Here is a 20,789-nt window from a genome sequence, read left to right on the forward strand (position 1 = left end):
CTCCCTCCCCATCATCAGTCAGTGGTGCTCCCCTCACTCCTCCCTCCTCATCATCAGGGCCAGTGATGCTCCCCTCCCTCCTCCCTACCCACCATCAGGGCCAGCAATGCTCCCCTCACTCCTCCCTCCCCATCATCAGGGCCATCCGTGCTCCCCTCACTCCTCCCTCCTCATCATCAGGGCCAGCAATGCTCCCCTCACTCCTCCCTACCCATCATCAGAGTCAATGATGCTCCCCTAGCTCCTCCCTCCCCATCATCTGGACCAGCCGTGCTCCCCTCCCTCCTTCCTCCCCAACATCTGGGCCAGCCGTGCTCCCCTCACTCCTCCCTCCCCATCATCAGGGCCATCTGTGCTCCCCTCCCTCCTCCCTCATCATCAGGGCCATCTGTGCTCCCCTCACTCCTCCCTCCTCATCATCAGAGCCAGCCGTGCTCCCCTCCCTACTCTCTCCCCATCATCAGGGCCAGCTGTGCTCCCCTCCCTCCTCCCTACCCACCATCAGGGCCAGCCGTGCTCCCCTCCCTCCTCCCTCCCCATCATCAGAGTCAGTGGTGCTCCCCTAGCTCCTCCCTCCCCATCATCAGGGCCAGCTGTGCTCCCCTCCCTACTCTCTCCTCATCATCAGGGCCAGCTGTGCTCCCCTCCCTCCTCCCTACCCACCATCAGGGCCAGCCGTGCTCCCTCCCTACTCTCTCCTCATCATCAGGGCCAGCCGTGCTCCCCTCCCTCCTCCCTCCCCATCATCAGAGTCAGTGGTGCTCCCCTAGCTCCTCCCTCCCCATCATCAGGGCCAGCCGTGCTCCCTCCCTACTCTCTCCTCATCATCAGGGCCAGCTGTGCTCCCCTCCCTCCTCCCTACCCACCATCAGGGCCAGCCGTGCTCCCCTCCCTCCTCCCTCCCCATCATCAGAGTCAGTGGTGCTCCCCTAGCTCCTCCCTCCCAATCATCGGAGTCAGGAGTCAGCAGTCCCCCGCCCCTGCCCGGCCCGCACCATCAGGGCTGCAGAGCAGGGACAGTGACGTGACAAACACAGGCCCCAGGTGGCAGCTGGCGTCCTGAGCCTGCCGCAGGCCTGGGCAGGCTGGGTCCCGGGCAGGGGTCCAGGTACCCGCTTCCCTCCCCCGTGGCAAGTCCTGCCTGAGTCCCCGCGGGTTCCCTGTTGTCCTCCGGGCGTCCTGCTGCGTGCCAGGAGCTGGGTCTGGGCACTGGCCGCCGCCGTCCAGATCCCGCGCCCTGCAGGCCGGGGCTCGTCGGAGGGGCAGGAGGGCGAGGCCTCTCGGAGCCTCTGCTGGCCGCAGCCTGCCCGCAGCAGGCCCAGCCACTGCCCGCCCGGCCCTGCTCGTGCCAGCAGCCCCTCGCGCCTGGTCCTTACCCGCGCGCAGTGCTCACCCCACGTCTCTGATCGACCTTCCCCGTGAGCGTCTGCCGCTGGGGCTTGTCTGGGCTTGAGACAGCAGCACCTTTCAGCCGCACGCGCCGGGGGTCCCGGCTAGGGGCGCCGGCCAGCAGGCGGCTCACCTGGCTGATGGCAGCGGGGGCTTGGACAGTGGCCCCCTCTCTGGCGGGTCCCAGCTAGGAGAGACAGCGGCGGGGGCTGCTCTGTGCCCGGGGCCGCCAGCGGAGGGGAGGGAGTGTGACAAAGCCAGGCTCCCTGGGCCGGCCAGGTGGGCTGCTGGGCCTGGGGCCTCCCCCGACTCTGACCCTGCGAGGGCTGCGGTGGCCGGGCGCTTCCTTCCCACAGCCGTGACACTCGGACCCACAGCCGCTCAGGGCGGGGCTGAGGCGGCTCCTCCGGGCCCCGGGAAGGGCTGGCGTGCAGGACGGGCCGGGTCCCCCCGCCTGGGTTATGCTGGGCAGGAGAACAGGCAGAGGTGAGGGTGGGACAAGGACAGCGCAAGGCAGTGCTCGGAGGGCGTCTGAGGGAGGTGGGGGCCCCCGGGCATCGGGCAGACCCTGCCTGTGGCGACCGTCCCCTCTGGAAGCTGAGCAGGTTCCAGTCGGGGTGGGGGGGCGGTGCCTGCCTCTCTCGGGGGTCCCTGTCTGCAGCTCCACAACAGGATCAGGAGGGGCCGGGCCCACCTGTGTGCCCCAGGGCCGATCTGACCCCTCGGCCACCCCCAGGCGTGTCCCTCGCTGAGAAATGCCCTGGGGTCTGGGGACCGAGAATGTGGTTTGAGTTTGGTTTTGGTCATTGCAAGTGCAGAAACGTTTGCTGCAGTCAGACGGTGCAGGACCCCCACACTGAGTTACGGGACCCCTGTGGGTGGTGACGGGGGTTCAGCAGCGGGTCCCTCCGGCCTTGGCCTTCTGCGTTGGTGCTGGTTTGCGCCCATCTCCCGACGGTGGAAACCCTGCGGCACCCCTGCCCGGCTCTCCCACTGCCGGGACCGTCTCCCACGGGGCAGAGTCCAAACGCCCAGCTTTAGGCCACCTACCTCGCCCCTGCCTGCCAGGACCCTGCTCGGACCAGCCCACCTGCCCACCGTGGGCCGTGACCCCTGTCCGAGGCAGCACGGACGGGCCCCTGACCCTCCCCACCAGGCGCCTCTCGTGGTCTCTGAGCTCTCAGCATCCGTCTGCCGACTTCTCTGCTCCTGTCTCGTGGGGATTTGGGAAGGCCTGGGGGGGCTTCGCCAGCATTCTTGGGGCCCTGGGTGCCTCACCCCTACACGGGATCTGTCCCTGGACCTCACCCCTTCCCCCCTGCTCCCCACTTCCTTTCCTGTGCCTCACACAGTCTGGGGGCCATCGCCCATCCTAGCCAACCCTGCCCTTCCCGTGTTTTCCACATCCGGGCCCCCCACCCCGCTCCTCACTCCTGCCCGAGACCCCTCACTGGAAGCCACTGAGGGCCCAGTCAGGGCAGAGGCGGGAGGGCACCCCCAGTGCAGCACCCCCCAAACTCACCCCCCAATCTCAGCGCTTCCTGCACCACAGCCCACACCCTTGGGGGTTCCCGACTAGCCGGTGGCTGGCTCCCTGCTCCCCAGGGCCAGCTGGGGGTCTGGGCCTTCCTCTCCCCTGCTCGCGCCCGCTCCCTCCCGCCGGGCCCACACTTGGCTTCCACGGAGTGGGGTGGTGGCAGCCAGCTGCCTTCTGGGAACAGCAAGGGCGGTGCCTGACACAATCGTGGCATTTTCTGGTTGCTTTTGTGTTTCTGTTCTTCTAACAACATCTCAGAGTGTGCAGTTCCTTCCGGGCCAGCTCTGAAGCCCAGACCCCGAGTGCGCTCAGCCCTGCGACGGTGCGGTTCCCCAGCTCCCTCATGCCCTGTCCTGCAGCAGCCGCGCATAATTACTCGGGCGGCGCTGTGACGGGCCCGCCAGGTGTGTGGCCAAGGCTGCGGACCCCGTGAGTCACTGGGGCCTCTGCTCACTGGCCATCTGCCAGAGCCGGGTCTCTGGTGGCTGCAGAGCGGGGCCCCTCGGTGCCCTCAGTTCCTCCCCGTGCTCCCGCACCAGCCCAGCGTGCTCCCGCACCAGCCCAGCGTGCTCCCGGGGAGACTCGAGGCAGTGATGATTCCCGAACCCCCTCAGGAGCAGGTCTCGGACCTACCGTGATTTCTGGCCTCTGCAGAACCCAAACTAAAAGAGAGGGGAGGGGGAGGCTTTCTGACGGGCCGGGTCTTAGCCCTGAGTAAGCTCGCGCAGACCTTTCATGTCCCCTGACAAAGTGCATCTCTGGCTACGCCCCATAAACTACTCGCATAATCCATTCGGAGAACTGTAGAAATCAGCATGGCAAACGATCAGCGAGCCGGTTTGGTTATGCACCGGTTATTAATCTCCCCAGCGCAGGGTCATATTGTCCTGTCTTCAGCATTTTTCACAGTGCCTGCTGATGTCCGCGGAGCTAATGGGGGTCCCGGGACGTGGGTAGAGCAAGCGCGATAATCCCGACTCGACGTCGTCCCGGGAATCGGGTGCGAACTTGGTGTGCTGCCCGGCACCTGTGCTGTGTGTCCGGGCGCTGGTGCCCGGTGCTGGCAGGGGGGTGCTGGGCCCAAGGTGGTCTCCTGAGGGGGCACCTGTGCTGTGTGTCCGGGCGCTGGTGCCCGGTGCTGGCAGGGGGGTGCTGGGCCCAAGGTGGTCTCCTGGGGGCGCCTCCACCAGCAGCGTTCTCAGCATCTGTGATCGTCTCGGTAGCTGAGACGTTGCTCCCGCCTTGGCTTCTGTGGAAAGCTTAGGCCGCTTCTGTGGGAGCTTACGAGATCCAGGGCAGCTCTAGAGATGCACACGGCATGCTCCTCGCGGCTCAAGTGGGGCCCCCCACTCCAGACATTTGTGCCCCTGAGAAAGCTCTTTCCTGGAAGTGGAGCTCCCGGAGCTTGGGTCTGGGTGGAGCACAGATGAGCTCAGCGAGGATGACCTGATGGTGGCAGTGAGTGCCGATGCCGGCGGTGGTGGGAATGCTGCTACAGGGGGGTGGGGGAAGAGGAGGATGGTGGTGATGGTGCCACGGTGGGGGGGGAGGATGAGGATGGTGATGATGATGGTGATAATGGTGGTGATGGTGATGATGATGGTGGTGATGATGGCAGTGGTGGTGGTGGTGGTGGTGATGGTGATGCTGGTGATGGTGGTGATGATGGTGATGATGGTGATAGTGGTGATGGTGATGATGGTGGCGATGATGGTGATGATGATGATGGTGATAATGATGGTGATGATGACAGTGATGGTAATGAAGATGATGGTGATAATGGTGATAATGATGATGGTGATGGTGATGATGATGGTGATGATGATGGTGATGATGATGATGATGATGATGATGGTGATGGTGATAAAGATGATGGTGATGGAGCTGGAGGAATAGCACAGCAGGTAGGGCGTTTGCCTTGCACGCGGCTGACCCGGGTTCGAATCCCAGCATCCCACATGGTCCCCTGAGCATCGCCAGGGGTAATTCCTGAGTGAAGAGCCAGGAGTAACCCCTGTGCATCGCCAGGTGTGACCCAAAAAGCGAAAAAAAAAAAAAGATGATGGTGATGATGGTGATGATGGTGATGGTGATGATGACGTGATGGTGATGAAGATGATGGTGATGATGGTGATGATGATGATGGTGATGGTGATGATGGTAATGATGACAGTGATGATGATGATGGTGATGGGAATGGTGCTGCTGCTACAGTGGGGAGGGGGTGCTGATGTCAGTGGTGATGGTAAAGATCACGGTGGTGGTGTGGTACAGCCCGTGATGTGACCATGATCCCAGTGATCCCAGTGATGGTGGCGATGGTGGTGGCGGCCATGGCCGTGACTGTGGTGGTGACGGTGCTGCTGTTCCTACTGGTGACATTGGTGGGGAGGGGAGGACCATGATGGTGGTGGCGGTGAAGGTGATGGCCGTGGTGGTGTGACGCTGACCCTGACACAGCAATGATGGTGGGGGCAGGGGGGCAAGTGACCATGAAGGGGACGACCAGGTGGGGGTGTGGCCATCCCGGGACCGTGGGATGCTGGTGGTGAGGAAGGCGTGAGCAGAGACGGATGACAGTAACCCTCGAGATGCCGCCAGGGACTGTCCCACCCACCCCGTCCTCCGGGGGGCAGCTGATCTGCCTGCCCGGGCTCCTCCTGCCACCAGTGCTCAGTCTCGGCCACAGCTGTGTGTGGGAGCTGCTCCCTGCGGCCAGACGCTGGCCGGCCGCCCTCAGGGCCTGCCCAGCCCAGGCGTCTGTCCTCAGACTGGACCCCTCCAAATCCCTTTTTATTCAGGATTTGTTTAAAGTCTCCACAGAATCCGGCGGGCGGTGCGGGCACGCAGGGGCCTTCACTGGTCAGGCCCAAGGGAGCGTGGCCGCAGCCTGTCCTGCTGGACCCCCGTAGCCTCTGGGCCCTCGCGTGTGCCTGGCCGTGGGTTCTTCCCTTGCGCTCACCCACCCCGGAGAGCCGACGTGTCTGTCGCCATCCCGCCCCTGGGGAGAAGCCGGAGACGCCCACGTCGCTGCGTGGGACCCAGGTGCAGGAACCCGTCTCGGTGCCTCCGCCCCAGCCGCTCCTGCGAGCTCGTCTCCTGGTGGCAGACCCTGGGACGTGTGTTTCTTTCACAGCAAGTGTTTTCAATCCACGTCTTTTGGCTCCTCTGGTGCTGAGCGTGCCTGGAGGGGGGTCGGTCCTGCAGCAGCCAGGTGCTGTGCCCTTCGGGAGCACTTGACAGTGAGTGTCTGGGCCGCTGAGCCCCGGGGAAGCCTGCTCCCCCTCTCAGTGCTCAGTCTCGCAGGACTGCTCCTGCTCCCCCTCCCCCTCCGCCTGCCTCGACTCTCGCCGGTTCCTATCGCTCCAACACGCCCTGTTCCCTCCGAATAGAGAATCAGGCCAAGATCATTGACTCCTCGGGTCCCCCGTGAGCTGAGCCCGGGTGGGGGGGACCTGCTCCATGCGCCAGTGAGGTGTGGCCCGGGGACGCCGCAGGGTCCTTGCTGTCGGGGGTTCTAGGAGTCTGTGTGCCACGGGGCAGGGACAAGGCCGGGCTGCGGGGATTCACTCATTCTTTATTTTTTTTTTATTTTTATTGAATCACCATGTGGAAAGTTACAGAGTTCTCAGGTTTATGTCTCAGTTATACCGTATTCAAACACCATCCCTTCACCAGTGCCCATATTCCACCACCAAAAACCCCAGTATACCCCCCGCCCCCGCCTCCCACCCCCAACTGTATAACGGATGAATTTCACTTCATTTTCTCTTTACCTTGATTACATTCCATATTTCAACACAAAACTCACTATAGTTGTTGGAGTTTTCCCCCAAGAAAGACAGCCCTACTAGCAAGGAAGCATTAGATAATTAGTTTTCCATTAAAAGATTGTATGTTTTCAGTTTTTAGAAAAGGTCTCACGGCCGCATTAGCGGCCGTGCGGTTCGGAGCTGTCCCAGTCCCACATCCCGGAACCGTGTTAGTTGCTGCTCAGTGTCGCCGGGGCTCCATCTGGAGAAGGTGTGGTGGCTGTACCTCCTCCATCTGGATCCCCGGTATTGCTGGCCCGGTCTCGGGTCTGGAGCATTCTCCAGCCGCGTTGCTCACCAGAACGCCCGGCTTCTTCTCTGTTGAATGTGGCAAGATGGCGCCGAGGGTGGGTCAAGGGCGGATTCACTCATTTTTCAGCGTTTGGTGTGCGAGCCCTGAGCTGGGACCCTCGTGGTGCAGGAGGGTCCGAGTGACTGAGAGGGCGCTGACCCCTCATGGTGCAGGAGGGCCCGAGTGACCGAGACGGCGCTTACCCCTCGAGGTGCAGGAGAGCCCGAGTGACCGAGAGGGCGCTGACCCCTCATGGTGCAGGAGGGCCCGAGTGACCAAGACGGCGCTGACCCCTCGAGGTGCAGGAGAGCCCAAGTGACCGTAACGGCGCTGACCCCCTCGCGGTGCCTCTGCTCTAGTGAGATCATAAACGCAGGCTCCAGGCCAGCAGCCGACCCGCCTGGTGACAGTGACCCGCCGGTGTCCACTGTCAGGGTGGGGGGTGTCCGCCTGACAACAGCGCTTCCTGCCCCCACCCCGACTTAGGAACAGGAGGGGAGATGCTCGTGGCCTGGTCACCTGACCGTGGCAGCCCTCCCCCGGTGAAGGCAGGCACTCTCCTGGGCCCCTCAGGCCCACCCAGGCTCCCGAGGGCATGAGCAGAAGGACCCTGTCCCCACGCGGGAGAGTGGCCGCGAGTCCCTGGACCCGGTGCTGAGAGCTGCCCCCCTCCAGCGCATCCCTGCCCCCAACAAGGAACTCAGGGGTCCCGTGGGAATATCCCGGCCCCCCACCACGCGTGGGCGGGCTCCGACAGCTCCTTCCCTCTGGGTGTAGACCCCGGGGCTCTCGGTCTAGCGAGCCGGAGGGTGTGGGTGAGGCTTTGCCCACGGTGCCCGGGGACGGGCTGCAGCTGGCAGCAGCTGGCGTCGGACAGAAGCTCCCATGCTTGAGCACTCATGCTCGAGCCAGAAACCACTTTGTCATGGCCACCAGGCTGCAGGAAGCAGGGAACAGCTGTCACGAGGTGGCGACTCACTCCACGCTCGGCTCTCCCTGGGAGTGTCACCCCTTCTTACCCTCAAACTTTAAATGTCGCCTCCCCCCCCCCTCCGTTTCCCCACCGGCAAACCTTGGGCGTCGGTAGAGACGGTAATGATGGGGTCTCACGCCTGGTGGCTGCACGGTTGAGACCCGTTGACCCAGTTTGAATGTTGTCGCCGTCTGAGGATGACAAATCCCATCACTTGCAACTCGCAGATGAGCAGCTGCAGCCCCGAGACGTCAGGTGGCCTCGTGGCACCCACGGTCTGCCCAGGACGCTGCAGCCAGCTCTGAGAACCCGGCTCTCTGTGGTACTGACGGAGCCTCTTCCTCTGAGACCCCCTGATCATTTTAGCAAACCCGAGTCAGCCTCTGGGCGTCACCGAGAGGCCTCAGGTTCCCTGAGAAATGAGTCGTAGGTTCCACCTTGCAAATGAGCTCGGAGCCCGTCTCTGTTGTCCACACTGCGTGGGCACTGTGTCCTGGGACAGGGTGACCGTGCGTCCTGGGACAGGGTGACCATGCATCCTGGGACAAGGTGACCTCTGTGTCCTGGGACAGGGTGACCGCTGTGTCCTGGGACAGGATAACTGTGCGTCCTGGGACAGAGTGACCACCGTGTCCTGGGACAGGGTCCAGTGTCCCACTGGCTGCCGTGGGGAGTGTTGCATGCTGGACGAGTCTGGAGGTCCACAGCGGCTGTGCTGGTGGTGAGGTAGCATCCTGGGAGGGGCCAGAAGGTGAGCCCCTGTGGCCCTTCTCTGCCTGGTCAGCTGGATGGGCCTTGCGGGGGTCAGGGGAGCTGCAGGGCTGAGGACGGGGACACCTGCGGGGCTGGGGGAGGGCTGAGCCCCAAGCACCCTGGGGGAGGGCTGAGCCCCAAGCACCCTGGCATTCGTGGGCGTGTCTTCCGAGCTGAGTGGGCGGATGGACCTCCCGTGACCATCGCCCCGAGTGGGGTCCCCCTGAGGCCGCAGGTCCGCACGGCTCTGCTCACTCCTTGGCTGGGCAGCCCGAGAGCCCCTGGGCACTGGGCACGGGCACAGCGCTGGCACACGCTAAGCGGCTGCACGTGCCTCTCCTCCTGCACCCCCGGCTGTGGGCCCAGAGGATTGTCCAGGAGGCGGCTAACACGGGAGAGGGTCGAGGTGTTAGGACTCGCTCCAGTGCACACATGGGCAGACGTGCACACACAGGCAGGCAAGCACACACAGGCAGGTGTGCACACACAGGTGGACACTCACACGAGGGCACACACACACGCAGGCAGACGTGCACACATGCGGGCAGACGTGTACACACAGGCTGACGTGAGCACATGTGGACAGACGTGTGCACACACGAGAAGATGTGCACACACACAGGCAGATGTACACACGCAGGCAGACGTGCACACACCTAGGCAGACATGCACATGCGGGCAGACGTGTGCACACACAAGGCAGACGTACACACACGCCTCCTCTAGGGGTTTTTGTTTCTGTGCAGCGGAGAGGTTTCCGGGGGAGGAAGTCAGTTGTTGTCTTTTTGTAACTAACCATGACCTTGTCTGAACAGCTGTGGACTGGCCCTTCCTGAATCCCTCTCTGCAGTGGCTGGCCGCTCTCTAATTCTGACCATTGCCGGACCTTTAGGCACAGGATTAGAGTTCGGCAGTGCCCGCGATCCTGGGGCTTTGTGGGGCATGGAGAAGGGCGGTCAGGAGCTTCAGGGGGTGGGCTCGGGCCTCTGCTAGCTGGGAGACCCGAGGAGGTAGCAAGGGGCACATTTCCTGTGGCCAGTGGATGGACAGAGATGGAGCCAGGGCAGAGGCCACTGACCAGTGAAGAGGCTCCAACATACACCCGGAACCCACGTGATGCTGTGTGGCTCCCACTGCACCACACACGCACATACACACACATACATGCATGCACACACACACACACACACACACGCACATGCACACTGCCCTTTACCTGGAGGGGATCTCAGCTCTAAGTGCTCTGCTGTTTCTCTGGGTTTTCCTGTTCTGTGTGAAACACGCCAAGCCCTTGCAGACGCGCTCGGAAAACAAACTCAATTAAGCTGCCTGCGCCTCTCTGACCCGACATTGATTTTTTTTTTCTCTTTGGGTCAGCAAGTCTGGACAGAGAGGAAAGTTTCTGTCTGTGGGCAGATTGGGCCAGCGTGCAGGGCCTCTGGCCGCCCCGCCCGCTCAGGGGCGCCCCCTGGGCCTGGGAGCAGCAGCCACGCCCCAGGACCCCGACCCTCCCAGCTCCCGGGGTGGGGGCGGGGGGTCTCCTGGGACAGAGGCTCCTTCCCGGGCTGAGCTCGCCTGTCCCAGCCCCGGCACGAGCTGCAGGTCTCTGAGCCGGGCGCCTCCCCTAACGCGGGACCCTCTCTCGGGGCCCAAATCCAGGGAGGCGCCAGGACGGTGCTGCCGGCCTCCCCCCACCAGGAAGCGCCCGAGTGCGGGTTCTGGGCAGGAGCAGGGCGGCCAGCACACGCTTCTCTGAGCCTGCGGCGCCCCCTGCTGGAGAACAGCGCCTCTGCGGCCGTGAGCCACTGGGGGGAGTGACTGTCGCCCACGGCCGGAGGGATCTCAGGGTCCTTGACTCAGCACAGACCTTGCTAGACTCGCCCCGACGGGCTTTTTATTCTCTGGGCCGGGGTCGCGGTGCGGTGCGTGGGGGCAGTGTTCGGAGGGCCGTGCCTGCTGGGCGTGCAAGGCTGCCCCCAGACCCCCCCTTCTTAGGGGCCCTCTGGCCGGACGCAGCGGGGAGAGGGGTGGGCAGTGGCTGGGCGCAGGCCGGCCGCTCCTCCTTCTCAAGCAGGGAAACTCCCGTTCCACGGGGGGAAACGCTCCTCCGACCCCCGGGTGGGTCCCCCGTGTCCTTCTCCCTCCTCTTCCTCACAGCCCGCCCTCACGCACGGCTCCTCGCCTGCCCTTGTGCTGTGGTTCCTTGTCGCTTCCAATGGTCTGTTTGGATCCATGGTTTCCAGGACAAGGAGGGGGGCGGAGTTTTGCTTCTTATGCAAAAGCAGCTGCGACCCCTTTCCGGCTTTCCCCCCTCGAGAAAGAAGCCCAGTCCCCGGGGCGGCCAAGGCCCCCCGGCCGGAGCTCGGTGGGAGGAAGAGCAGGAGATGCGGCTTCATACACGTGACACCTGAGAGACACACAGGGGCTCCTTGCCGACACTGTGGCCCCAGCCGGGAGCGGCCTGGGCAGTGCTGGATGCTGGGGGCAGCAGCTGCAGCCGGGGTCACTGCGGGGAATGCTCCAGGAGCCGGGGCGTGGCACCCTCTGTGGGCGTGTGGGGGGCGTCCCTGCTCAGCCCGGCCTCGCTGCCTCCCCAGGCCCGGACAGCCGGCCACGGGCAGTGCTGTCCGGGGCACCGGTCAGGGCCCCTCTCCTCACGCACGGCTCCAGCCTGGGTCTGTCCCCGGGTCAGAGCTGGCCCCGCGTGCTGTGCCAGGGCGTCAGTGAAACCGAGACCACGGCGCTGTGCCGTGTCCCACCATGAATCCAGGGAGCCCGGGCCCCTGAGCCCCTCCGCGTGGCCCCGTGGCTCGGCCCCACAAGGGCCGGCTCCTTGTTCGATGGCTTCTCTCTGCCGGTCACCCTGCCCTCGCTGCAGCAAAGCGGGCTGGCGCTGTGCCAGCACAGAGGACAGCTGAGCCGGGGGAAGCACCGGGGTCGTCGGGACACGGGTCAGCCCCCACGGGCTCCCCACTCAGCTGGTTTAACGCAGGGCAGATGCCCCAACAGAGAAGATGCGCGGAGGCCGTCCAGGGCTTCTCGTCCCGGCGTGGAGATTTGGAGGCCGGTGTCGGGGTGATGCCGCCGGCCCGCCCCGAACCTTTCATCCCAAGACGCTGTTTGAGCAGGTGCAGGCGCCTCTGTCGAGAGTGAGCATCTGTGTCTCGGAACCTGCCGGGTGCGTGGGCGAGCCACAGCCGGACCGTGGCACCCGCCCCGCAGACCACAGTCGGGCACCACACGGCCTGGCCACACTCACTGTAGCAGCTGCTCCGGCCCCGGCAACCCTGGAATGTTCCAGACTTCCCCTGGCGCGGCGGGCAGCGTCTCCGTGGCTCCTACCGCGGCTCGGTTCCCGTTCATGAGAGGATGGCCCGGCCTGGATCACTGTGAGCTGCTTCCCCTCCGCGGGGCAGTGGGTCTCTCCCATGTCACACACGGAGCAGACGCGTCCGGCCCGTCCACCTCTGAAAACTGGAGCGTGCGCAGAGCCAGCCCAGAGCCGTCCGCAGGGCCTCGCTGGGCCCTTCGTGCAGCCGCCCTGGCTGTGGTGGTCAGCTCCCCTGGAGAAGCCCCTCAGCCTGTGGTCACTGAGGAGACCAGGGCCAGCTCTGCAGAAATTCCCCACGGAAGAGGCCAGAGACAGAGGACAGGGGGTGGCCATTGGCCCTGCTGTGTCCAGCCCCAGGTCCATCCTGGCACCACACAGGGTCCCCTGGGCACCGCCAGGAGGGATCCCAGCGCGCGGAGCACCGCCAGGCGTGTCCCAGAATGAAACATTGTAACTCTCCTTTCAAAAATCGATACAAAGGCGGCACCACCTACTGAGGCTGGTGAAACGGTCCCTGCTAAGAATCGTGCTCGTGAGCGAAGGCGGCCCGCTTCCAGGGGCGAAGGGAGAGAAGGGGGCGCAGAGGGGGCTGGGGTCCAGGGAGCCCAGACACAGCCCTGGGACCCCGCTCCAGCACCCCGGCCCCCACCCCAGCACCACCCAGAGCCGCCCTGGAGAGACCCCGCCAGGGATGGGCTTGGTGTCCCGGCCCCCCACCACAGCGTCAGACCCCAGCACGGACCTGCCGGCCGGGTCAGCTGAGTATCGCCCGGAGAGGTCCCCGGGCCCCCGTGGGAGCCCCCCTTACCCTCGGAAGGTTCAAGTCTGCAGTCCTAAGGGCTCTGCCTCAACAGCGCGTCGGGATGTGTCAAGTGTCGGGACGCAGAGCCTGACTGCCGACAGACACTCACAGTAGTTGTGAGTGACCCTTAGGGTGGATCGGATCTCATTTCCCTGCTGGGAGGAACCCCCCCCCCCCCCGCAGTGCTCAGGAACGGCTCCTGGCGGTGCTCTGAAGCACGGGCCGTGCCAGGGATGGACTCGCTTCTCTCCCAGCAAGCACCCCTCCCCTGGAACGGCGCGCCCACCCTCTCCACAGGGCCCACCACGAGCGCCAGAGTGGCGGGACGTGGCCCCCGGTGGCTGCCGAATCACATCGAGTGGGGGCGGCAGTTCCCCGCGGGCGGGCCGGCTGCCAGCGGGGGGACAGTAGCCCCCGGGATGCCTCCAGACGGAAGTCGGGGCACCAACAGGCTCATCCTGACCGTGATGAATTGAAACCAAAGGAGGGGAGACAGCCTTGTTTGCAGACAGCAGCTGTTGACTTGTGCCGGTGTTTTTATTCAAATGTAAGGAAATTAATCAAGTGAGCTGCGTCGCAGCACATCAGCACCGGAGTCCGCGTCCTGGGCAGGCCGGCAGCTGGAGCAAACCAAGTGGCAGATGAGGTCCTGAGCTCGTCCCCCCGCGCCCGGCCCCCCCCCTCCCCGGGGCACTGCCTCACTCACTCACTTTGCATCGATTCTGGCGGTCAGAGCGGGAGCAGGACTCGGTGCCCAGTGCGGAGTCAATGAATCAGCCGCTGTCACTCGGCCACTGTGCCTGCGTGACCCTTGGGGGCGGCTCCACCAAACCTCACCCAACTCACGCCCGCCCGAGGTGCCCTGGGGCAGCCGGGGGCAGTGGGAAGGGCGAGCGGGAGGCCAGGCCGAGGCATGAGGCCAGCTGCCGTCCCTCCCTGCTGACCGTCACCCCCGACTTTGGTCCTGGGTCTGCTCTCGGCAGCCGAGCTGTGAGTACCGCGGGCCCCGGCTCTCACGGCGGCCGTGTTGGTGCTGGGCGCTGCGACTCACGCCAGAGAGGCCCGCGGGGCACGTGCCAGGCTCCCCGTAGGGCAGCAGCTGTCCCGTCCCCTCTGCAGCCCGGCGGTGTCCACTGGCATCTCGGGGCACAATGCTGCCCTCCCTGAGCCTCGGTCTCTGGACGGCTAGTGACCAGGGGGCAGGCGGTCAGACCAGCGTGGGCATCGCTGGCCTCCCCCAGGGCTGGGTCCCCCCGGGGTGGGGTGGGGGGCGGAGAACCCCGTCTGTTTGCTAAGACCCTGGAAGCAGGCGGTGACCAGGAAAGCGAGTGTCCCCTCCCTGTCCCACGCGGGGAGGAAATCAACAGGGGAGGGGAGGGACAAAGACAAAAGTCTGAGCTCCGTGGACAGCTGCAGGAAAGTGGGGCCGCCTCTAGCTGACCGTCACCCCAGGACACGTGATCTGAGCGGGGGTGTTGCTTCCATCTCTGTCTGGCGGTGAGAAGAAAGTTCAGAGGAGACGCTGATGGGCCCGTGCTTGCCCCATGTGAGAAGCCGGGTCCCCCCAGCACTGCATGGCCCCAAGCCCCCTGCTGGGAGCCACCCGGTGCTGACCCTGGGGATGGCCCCTGAGCACCGCCACTGTCACCCGCCCCCAAGGGCCAGCCCAGAATGACTCGTGCTCCGTGAAGTCACCGCGTCTCTCCCCAGACCTTCGCTCAGGACGACCCTAAAGTGATGGCCCAGCCCCCTCCCCTCCCTGAGGAGCCTGTGACCATCTGTCCCGCGGCCCGGGCCTGGGCGAGGCCGCTGCCCACCGTGTGCTGGGACAACCTCAGCCACGAGAGGCCCCCGGCAGCCACACACACGTCACCCTCTTGGCCGCGTGCAGCCCCGCCGTGGACATTCATGCCTGTCTCCTGACCCGAGGTGTTTGCGTTCCGGGCTCGGATGAAAGACGAGAGGCCGTTTGAAATATTCTCTTTAAAGAGGGTTTTGAGTGTGGGCCATTTCAAATAAAACCCATCAAATGCCTCCCAGATTCCAGAATTCCTGACTGCGATTTTGATCTGAGGAACATGTGATAAATAGCTCTCCAGCCGCAGCGTGACGCCCCGCCCGAGCGCCGGGGAGGGGACTGATCGATGCTCTTTATTGTTTTATCGCTTTGATTTTCCCCTTTGTGCTGCTTTCTTTGATTGGTTGGGTTGGGTTTAGTACACAGAAACTTCTGGAAAACTGGCTAAATTCAGAGTTTCTTTCCCCCCCCCCCTTAGTTACTGGGCCCTCCCGACTGTGCGCAGAGCTGGCAGACTCGGGGGCACTCCTGCTGGGGCCAGGGGCCGCAGGGGGTGCCCAGGATGGAGCCCGGGGTGGCTGCGTGAACGCAAGCGCCCTGCCTGCCGCCCTGTCGCTCCCCACACTCTCGTTTCCCAGGCCCCGAGTCCTGTGCCGTCTCTCTGTCTGTCTCTCTGTCTGTCTGTCCCAGCGCAGGGAACCCCCGGGCTGAGTGTAGATCTGGAGTTTGTAACCTGTCTCCACCGGCAGGCCAGCCCGTCCGTGTCCAGCTAGGACAGCGTCTAAGACGAGTCTGTTGAAGGTGCTCCCCGCTGACACGGGGCTCCTCCGAAGTGCTCACGGGGACCCTGTTTTTCCCTTCCCCAGCACGCAGAGAGCTTCCGGGGTGCTCAGGACAGACCGCAGAGCCCTGAGCACCCGCCCCGCACTCACCTCTGCACACTGGGTTTACCTCCCGCTATCTGTACTCTCTCTCTGTGCTCACCTCCTCCCACTCTGTGCTCACCTCCACTCCTGCTGTGCTCACCTCCTCCCACTCTGTGCTCACCTCCTCCCACTCTGTGCTCACCTCCTCCCACTCTGTGCTCACCTCCACTCCCGCTGTGCTCACCTCCTCCCACTCTGTGCTCACCTCCACTCCCGCTGTGCTCACCTCCACCCACTCTGTGCTCACCTCCACTCCCACTGTGCTCACCTCCACCCACTCTGTGCTCACCTCCACTCCCGCTGTGCTCACCTCCACTCCCTCTGTGCTCACCTCCACTCCCGCTGTGCTCACCTCCACTCCCTCTGTGCTCACCTCCTCCCACTCTGTGCTCACCTCCACTCCCACTGTGCTCACCTCCACCCACTCTGTGCTCACCTCCACCCACTCTGTGCTCACCTCCACCCACTCTGTGCTCACCTCCACCCACTCTGTGCTCACCTCCTCCCACTCTGTGCTCACCTCCACTCCCGCTGTGCTCACCTCCTCCCACTCTGTGCTCACCTCCACTCTCTGCACTCACCTCTACCCGCTCTGCGCTCACCTCCTCGGGCTCTCGGCTCACCTCCTCCCGCTCTGCTTCCCTGCAGACCCGACGCGGGTGATGGTTCCGCCATCCAGCATGGACGTGACCGTGGGCGAGAGCATCGTTCTGCCCTGCCAGGTCACCCACGACCACTCGCTGGACATCGTGTTCACTTGGTCCTTCAACGGCCACCCGATCGACTTCGACAGAGACGGGGACCACTTTGAGAGGGTCGGGGGGGTAAGTATTAACGCCCAAGCCAGCCGCTGCTCCGAGCAGACCGCGCGCACCCGTGAGAGGCGCCCAGAGAAACGGGAGCGTGGGGCTCTGCAGCCCCAGTCCCTGCACTGCCGGGGGCGTGGCTTGTCGTGAAGCCCGGGGCGGGGGTCGGACATCTCCATCCCCACAGCAGAGCCAGGCGGGCTCTGTGGAGCTCCAGGCTGCAGCCCAGCCCAGACTCCCTGCTGCCCTCGGCCTGGCCCTGACCCAGGAGAGCGCCAGGGGACAGCTGCCCACGGCCACTGAGGCTGGGGGTCAGCTCTGGATCGGGCGGAAGATGTCTTAGGTTACATAGTAGCTCCAGGTGGTCAAAAACAAATGGCTGGGGGGGTGGGGGGCTGGAGCGATAGCACAGCAGGGAGGGCGTTTGCCTTGCACTCGGCCCACCCTGGTTCAATTCCCAGCATCCCATAGGGTCCCCCGAGCACCGCCAGGAGTGATTCCTGAGTGCAGAGCCAGGAGTAACCCCTGAGCATCGCCGAGGGTGACCCCCCAAAAAAAATAAAAACCAAATGGCTCGATGTTCCGAAGGCCCCGTCCCACAGGTGTGGAGTGGCCTCTGCCCGGGGCACTGTGCCCGGTCACCCCCGTCCCATCAGGGGGAGCGAGCTTCCAGCCTGCCCATCCCCCACGGCCCTGGGGCTGGGTCTGGACTGCCCACCCTGCCTGGCTGCCCAGGGCTCTGTCCACGGTGCCGAGCAGAACTGGGCACTGGGAGCACGGGCTGCCCGAAGGTGGAGCCCGGCAGCGTTGGCTCTGGACGGCCACTCGGGAAGGGACACTGCCTGTGGCCTCCCGCTGCCAGCTGCTTCCCCGCATCCTTTAACTGTCTCCAGCTTAACATTGTTTTGAAAATCTCACCCAGACTAGTAAACACAGAGAACACTCCAGAAGGCACAGCCTCGACATTCTGCCCCAGGCTGTTGAGTCCGGAACCCTCCAGGCCACGGCTCCTTCCCCAGTGACAGAACAGGTCGCTGAGCCGCACGGGGGTTTCCAGACACGCAGGGTGGATTCACTCCGGAACCCCTGGCTCGGGGGCGTCTGTCCCCTGAGCCGAGTGTCGCCCCCGCAAGCCCACTGTGCCTTCCGCCCAGAGTCCCCGTCCCCTTCCTCTGAAGCCCCCCTCCGGCTCCAAGCCAGCACGGCTGCCCCCGCACATGGGCGCGGGCCTCCCCCAGAGCCAGTGAGGTGTGACCCCTCGGGCCCAGGAAACTCCAAAGGGCTCCCCCATAGAGCAGCCTGGCGCCCGCCACGGGCTAGTTTGTGTTAGTTAGACCACGGTCACGGTGACCCCTGGGGTAGCCCAGGCGCGGACGCGTTAGCCCGCCCGGGGCAAGCTCCCCGCATAGAGGCCAGCGTCTTCCGTGCTTAGACCAGTGGCCCGGCCTGGCTTCCCCCTAAAGTCCAGCCCAGCCAGTCTCTTCCCCTTCAGTCCAGAATGTCCCACCCTTAAGCCCTGAGTCCTTTTCCTCCGTACGCCCGGGTTGAACCCAACGTGGCGCGTTCCGACCCGAGCAGGCCCGCGGGCTCCCCCGGCCCTGACCCTGCTCTGGCCCCCCCCCGTGAGCTCTGCCTGGCCCCTCCCGCGGGGCCCGGGCCCTGGGCCGGTGCTGCTCTCACGCCAAGGCCACCTACTCGCCCCAAGTCTGGGTGACGGGCACGGGGGTCCCTGCATTGTGGTCTCCTGACCACTTCCTGGGGCCGTGTGTGTCCTGGTCCTCGGAGGAGTCCTGTGGACTCGGCCGGAAAGCACAGGAACCCAGATGAGCGCCCCCGAGTTACGGGTCTGGGGGCTGTTTTAATGGGGGCCGCCGGGCTGTCCCCACCGTCCTGGTGGTGCGGGTGGCCAGTGTGCAGGTCAGCAGGGAAAAGTCCGCCGGGCTTTTCTGGAGCGGGTGCCCGGGCCGTGGACGTGACTGGCCCTGCAGGACAGCGGGCGGGTCCTCAGCAGCACCCCCGTCTGTGCCGCCCGGGAGAGCAGGGAGGCTGGAGAACCCCTGGGGCCGCGAGGGGGTCACTGCCTCGCTAGGGGGCAGGGTCCAGCCTGTGGAGGGGCCGTCGGCTGAGCGCCAGAGAGAGACGCGCCCGGTGTGGGCCGGCGGCCGAGCCAGCAGGAGAGGGAAGGTGCCCGCGGCCGCCTCCCTCAGTGGACGCTGCCAGTGACAGCCAAGCAGTGGCTCCCGGGCACATGGCGCCCACCCCAGGGGCCGTTAGTCCTGTCCCCCCCTGAGGATCAAACGTGCCTCTGGCGTTTGAAAAACAAATCGGCCCCGGGCCGCCCCGGGTGAAGCCGGATTCCCCGAGAGGCCGGGCCGGGCCCCGTCTCCCCTCACCTGGCCGGGCGCGGGGCAAGCGCTGGCCCGGGGCAGGCTGTGTCCTCGGGCGCAGCTGCCGCCACCTCTGGCCAGGGCCACTACTGCCCAGCTCAGGGAGTGCCAGCGGGAGCCGAGGGCGAGAGGGTCTGTGGAGCTCGTGCCCCCCCCCGTGCCCCCGCCGTCAGCTGGAGCAGCCGGCATGCAGGCCTCAGCCCCTCTGTGGGGGCGGCTCCTCCCTTGGTGCTCGTCAGCCCGTGACGGTGGGTCCAGGGACACGGCGTCCTCCGGGCCGGCCGCTCCCGGCCCCGGTCAGTCACTGTGGCCGCCCTCCGCTCCTCAGCAGGACTCCGCCGGCGACCTGATGATCCGCAACATCCAGCTGAAGCACGCGGGGAGGTACGTGTGCACCGTGCAGACCAGCGTGGACCAGCTCTCCGCCACCGCGGCCCTCATCGTCAGAGGTACGGGCGGGGCGCCTGCCTCCGCACACCAGGGCACTGAGGGCCGAGTACCCCTCCAGCTGCCAGAACCGCTCGGACCCAGTGCTAGCACAGAGCACTGAGGGCCGAGCACCCCTCCCCCCCGCAGTTGCCAGAACCGCTCAGACCTAGCACTAGCACAGTACCCCCACCCCCACGGCTGCCAGAACCGCTCAGACCTCCTAGAGCCAGAACAGAGGCAGGAGTCTGGGGGTGACCGGATGGGAGCTTTGGGTGTTTCCTCTGGGCCCCCCAAACTGTAAGCTTCGGGTCACAGATATGCCCGTTTGGTGAAGTCATCCCCGCTTTCTCCCCGTTTCCTTTTCCCCTAACTCTGAGAGTTTGACTCAGCTCCTGAGACGCGACCTTGAGGCCGGGCGTGTCGGCTGAGGCCGAGCCCCTCTCTGTGGCCCCTCCACCCGCCAGCCTTTCACGGGAAGCCGTCCCTCGAGCCTGGGTCAGGGCGGCCAGGAGGCTCTGTCAGCCGAGACCGATCACCATCACAGCGACCCCGCACTTAGCCTGCAGACCCGTCAGGGTCACGACCCCCGCAGTGAGCTGAGGCGGTGGGCACAGCACACAGACCAGCCTCACCCGGTGACTGTCCCCTCCCGGCAGGGCCCCAGGGCCCGTGCCCCCTGCTGCCCCCAGAGGGGACGGGGCCGGAAGTGGCCTCCCAGATCCCGGCCTTGGAGCCTTCCTGGGGGTCTCTGGGGGGCAGCATCGCGCGGACGCCGTGTGGCCGCACACACGGGCTCCCGGGGCGTCTGAGCGTGAGCCCGTGGCCGCTGTCCTTCCCCGCGTCCCCGACGACCCTGAGTGCAAGGTGACAGTCGCACAGGAGCAGTCTGGAGCGGGGCCCGCGGGGGGCCGTCACTGAGGGCCCAGGGTCCCCGGGCACGCCAGGGGTGGCCCCCAAGCAGCAGGGCAGATCCCAGAGGCCCCAGGGAAGCTTTCCGCCCGCGCCCTGCCCGGAGAGCCGGACACTGGTGTGGGCACGGCGCGGAGCAGGGGCCCGGCCGCCCCCCACTCTGGTCACGTGGTTCCTCCCACTTTAGAAGCCACCCAAGCAGCTCGCGCTCCCCGGGGGGACAGGAGAACTCCACTGCTGGAAATTTATCCTCTATTTAATTAGGGTAATGTTCAGATCAGCAGTTTAAACACCAATAAATTAGACTAATAAATATTTAAATCAGTAATACTCGAAGTTCTTAAATGATATTGTACACCTCATTTCACAGAAAGTAACACTCAGCACCGAGAGGAACTTGCCACCGGCCTAGAGCCCGTCTAGTCCCACCGTTAGCAAGGCCAATACATTCACACGCCAGGGAGACCCCAGCCCCCCGTCTCTCTCCCCCACCTGGCCCAGCTGCCTTTCTGCCCTGCCGACCCCTGACCCCCGGCCCCCGGCCCCCGGCCCGCACCTCGCTGGACGCTTCCCTCAGTTCAGAGGGTGGACGCGGGCACTGAGTCACGGCACTTCCCCTCGGGGCTGGTCTTATCTGTGCTGCAG

The 20,789-nt window shown here is 65.0% G+C and overlaps 1 protein-coding gene across 8 annotated transcripts in view; it reads left to right on the forward strand.

The window, feature by feature from the left end:
* The window catches only part of LOC101557906 (contactin-4), a 584,043-nt gene that overhangs the window by 550,964 nt on the left and 12,290 nt on the right, over positions 1-20,789 (forward strand). For 7 of the 8 annotated variants that reach the window (XM_055136085.1, XM_055136079.1, XM_055136080.1 and 4 more), the window contains 2 exons: positions 16,262-16,437; positions 19,135-19,255. In XM_055136085.1, the coding sequence (XP_054992060.1) occupies positions 16,262-16,437; positions 19,135-19,255 (297 nt within the window). The remainder of the gene's footprint in view (positions 1-16,261; positions 16,438-19,134; positions 19,256-20,789) is intronic. The other variant, XM_055136083.1, reaches the window with a different exon arrangement.

Source organism: Sorex araneus, chromosome 4 (assembly GCF_027595985.1).
Source record: "Sorex araneus isolate mSorAra2 chromosome 4, mSorAra2.pri, whole genome shotgun sequence".
Lineage (NCBI taxonomy): Eukaryota > Metazoa > Chordata > Mammalia > Eulipotyphla > Soricidae > Sorex > Sorex araneus.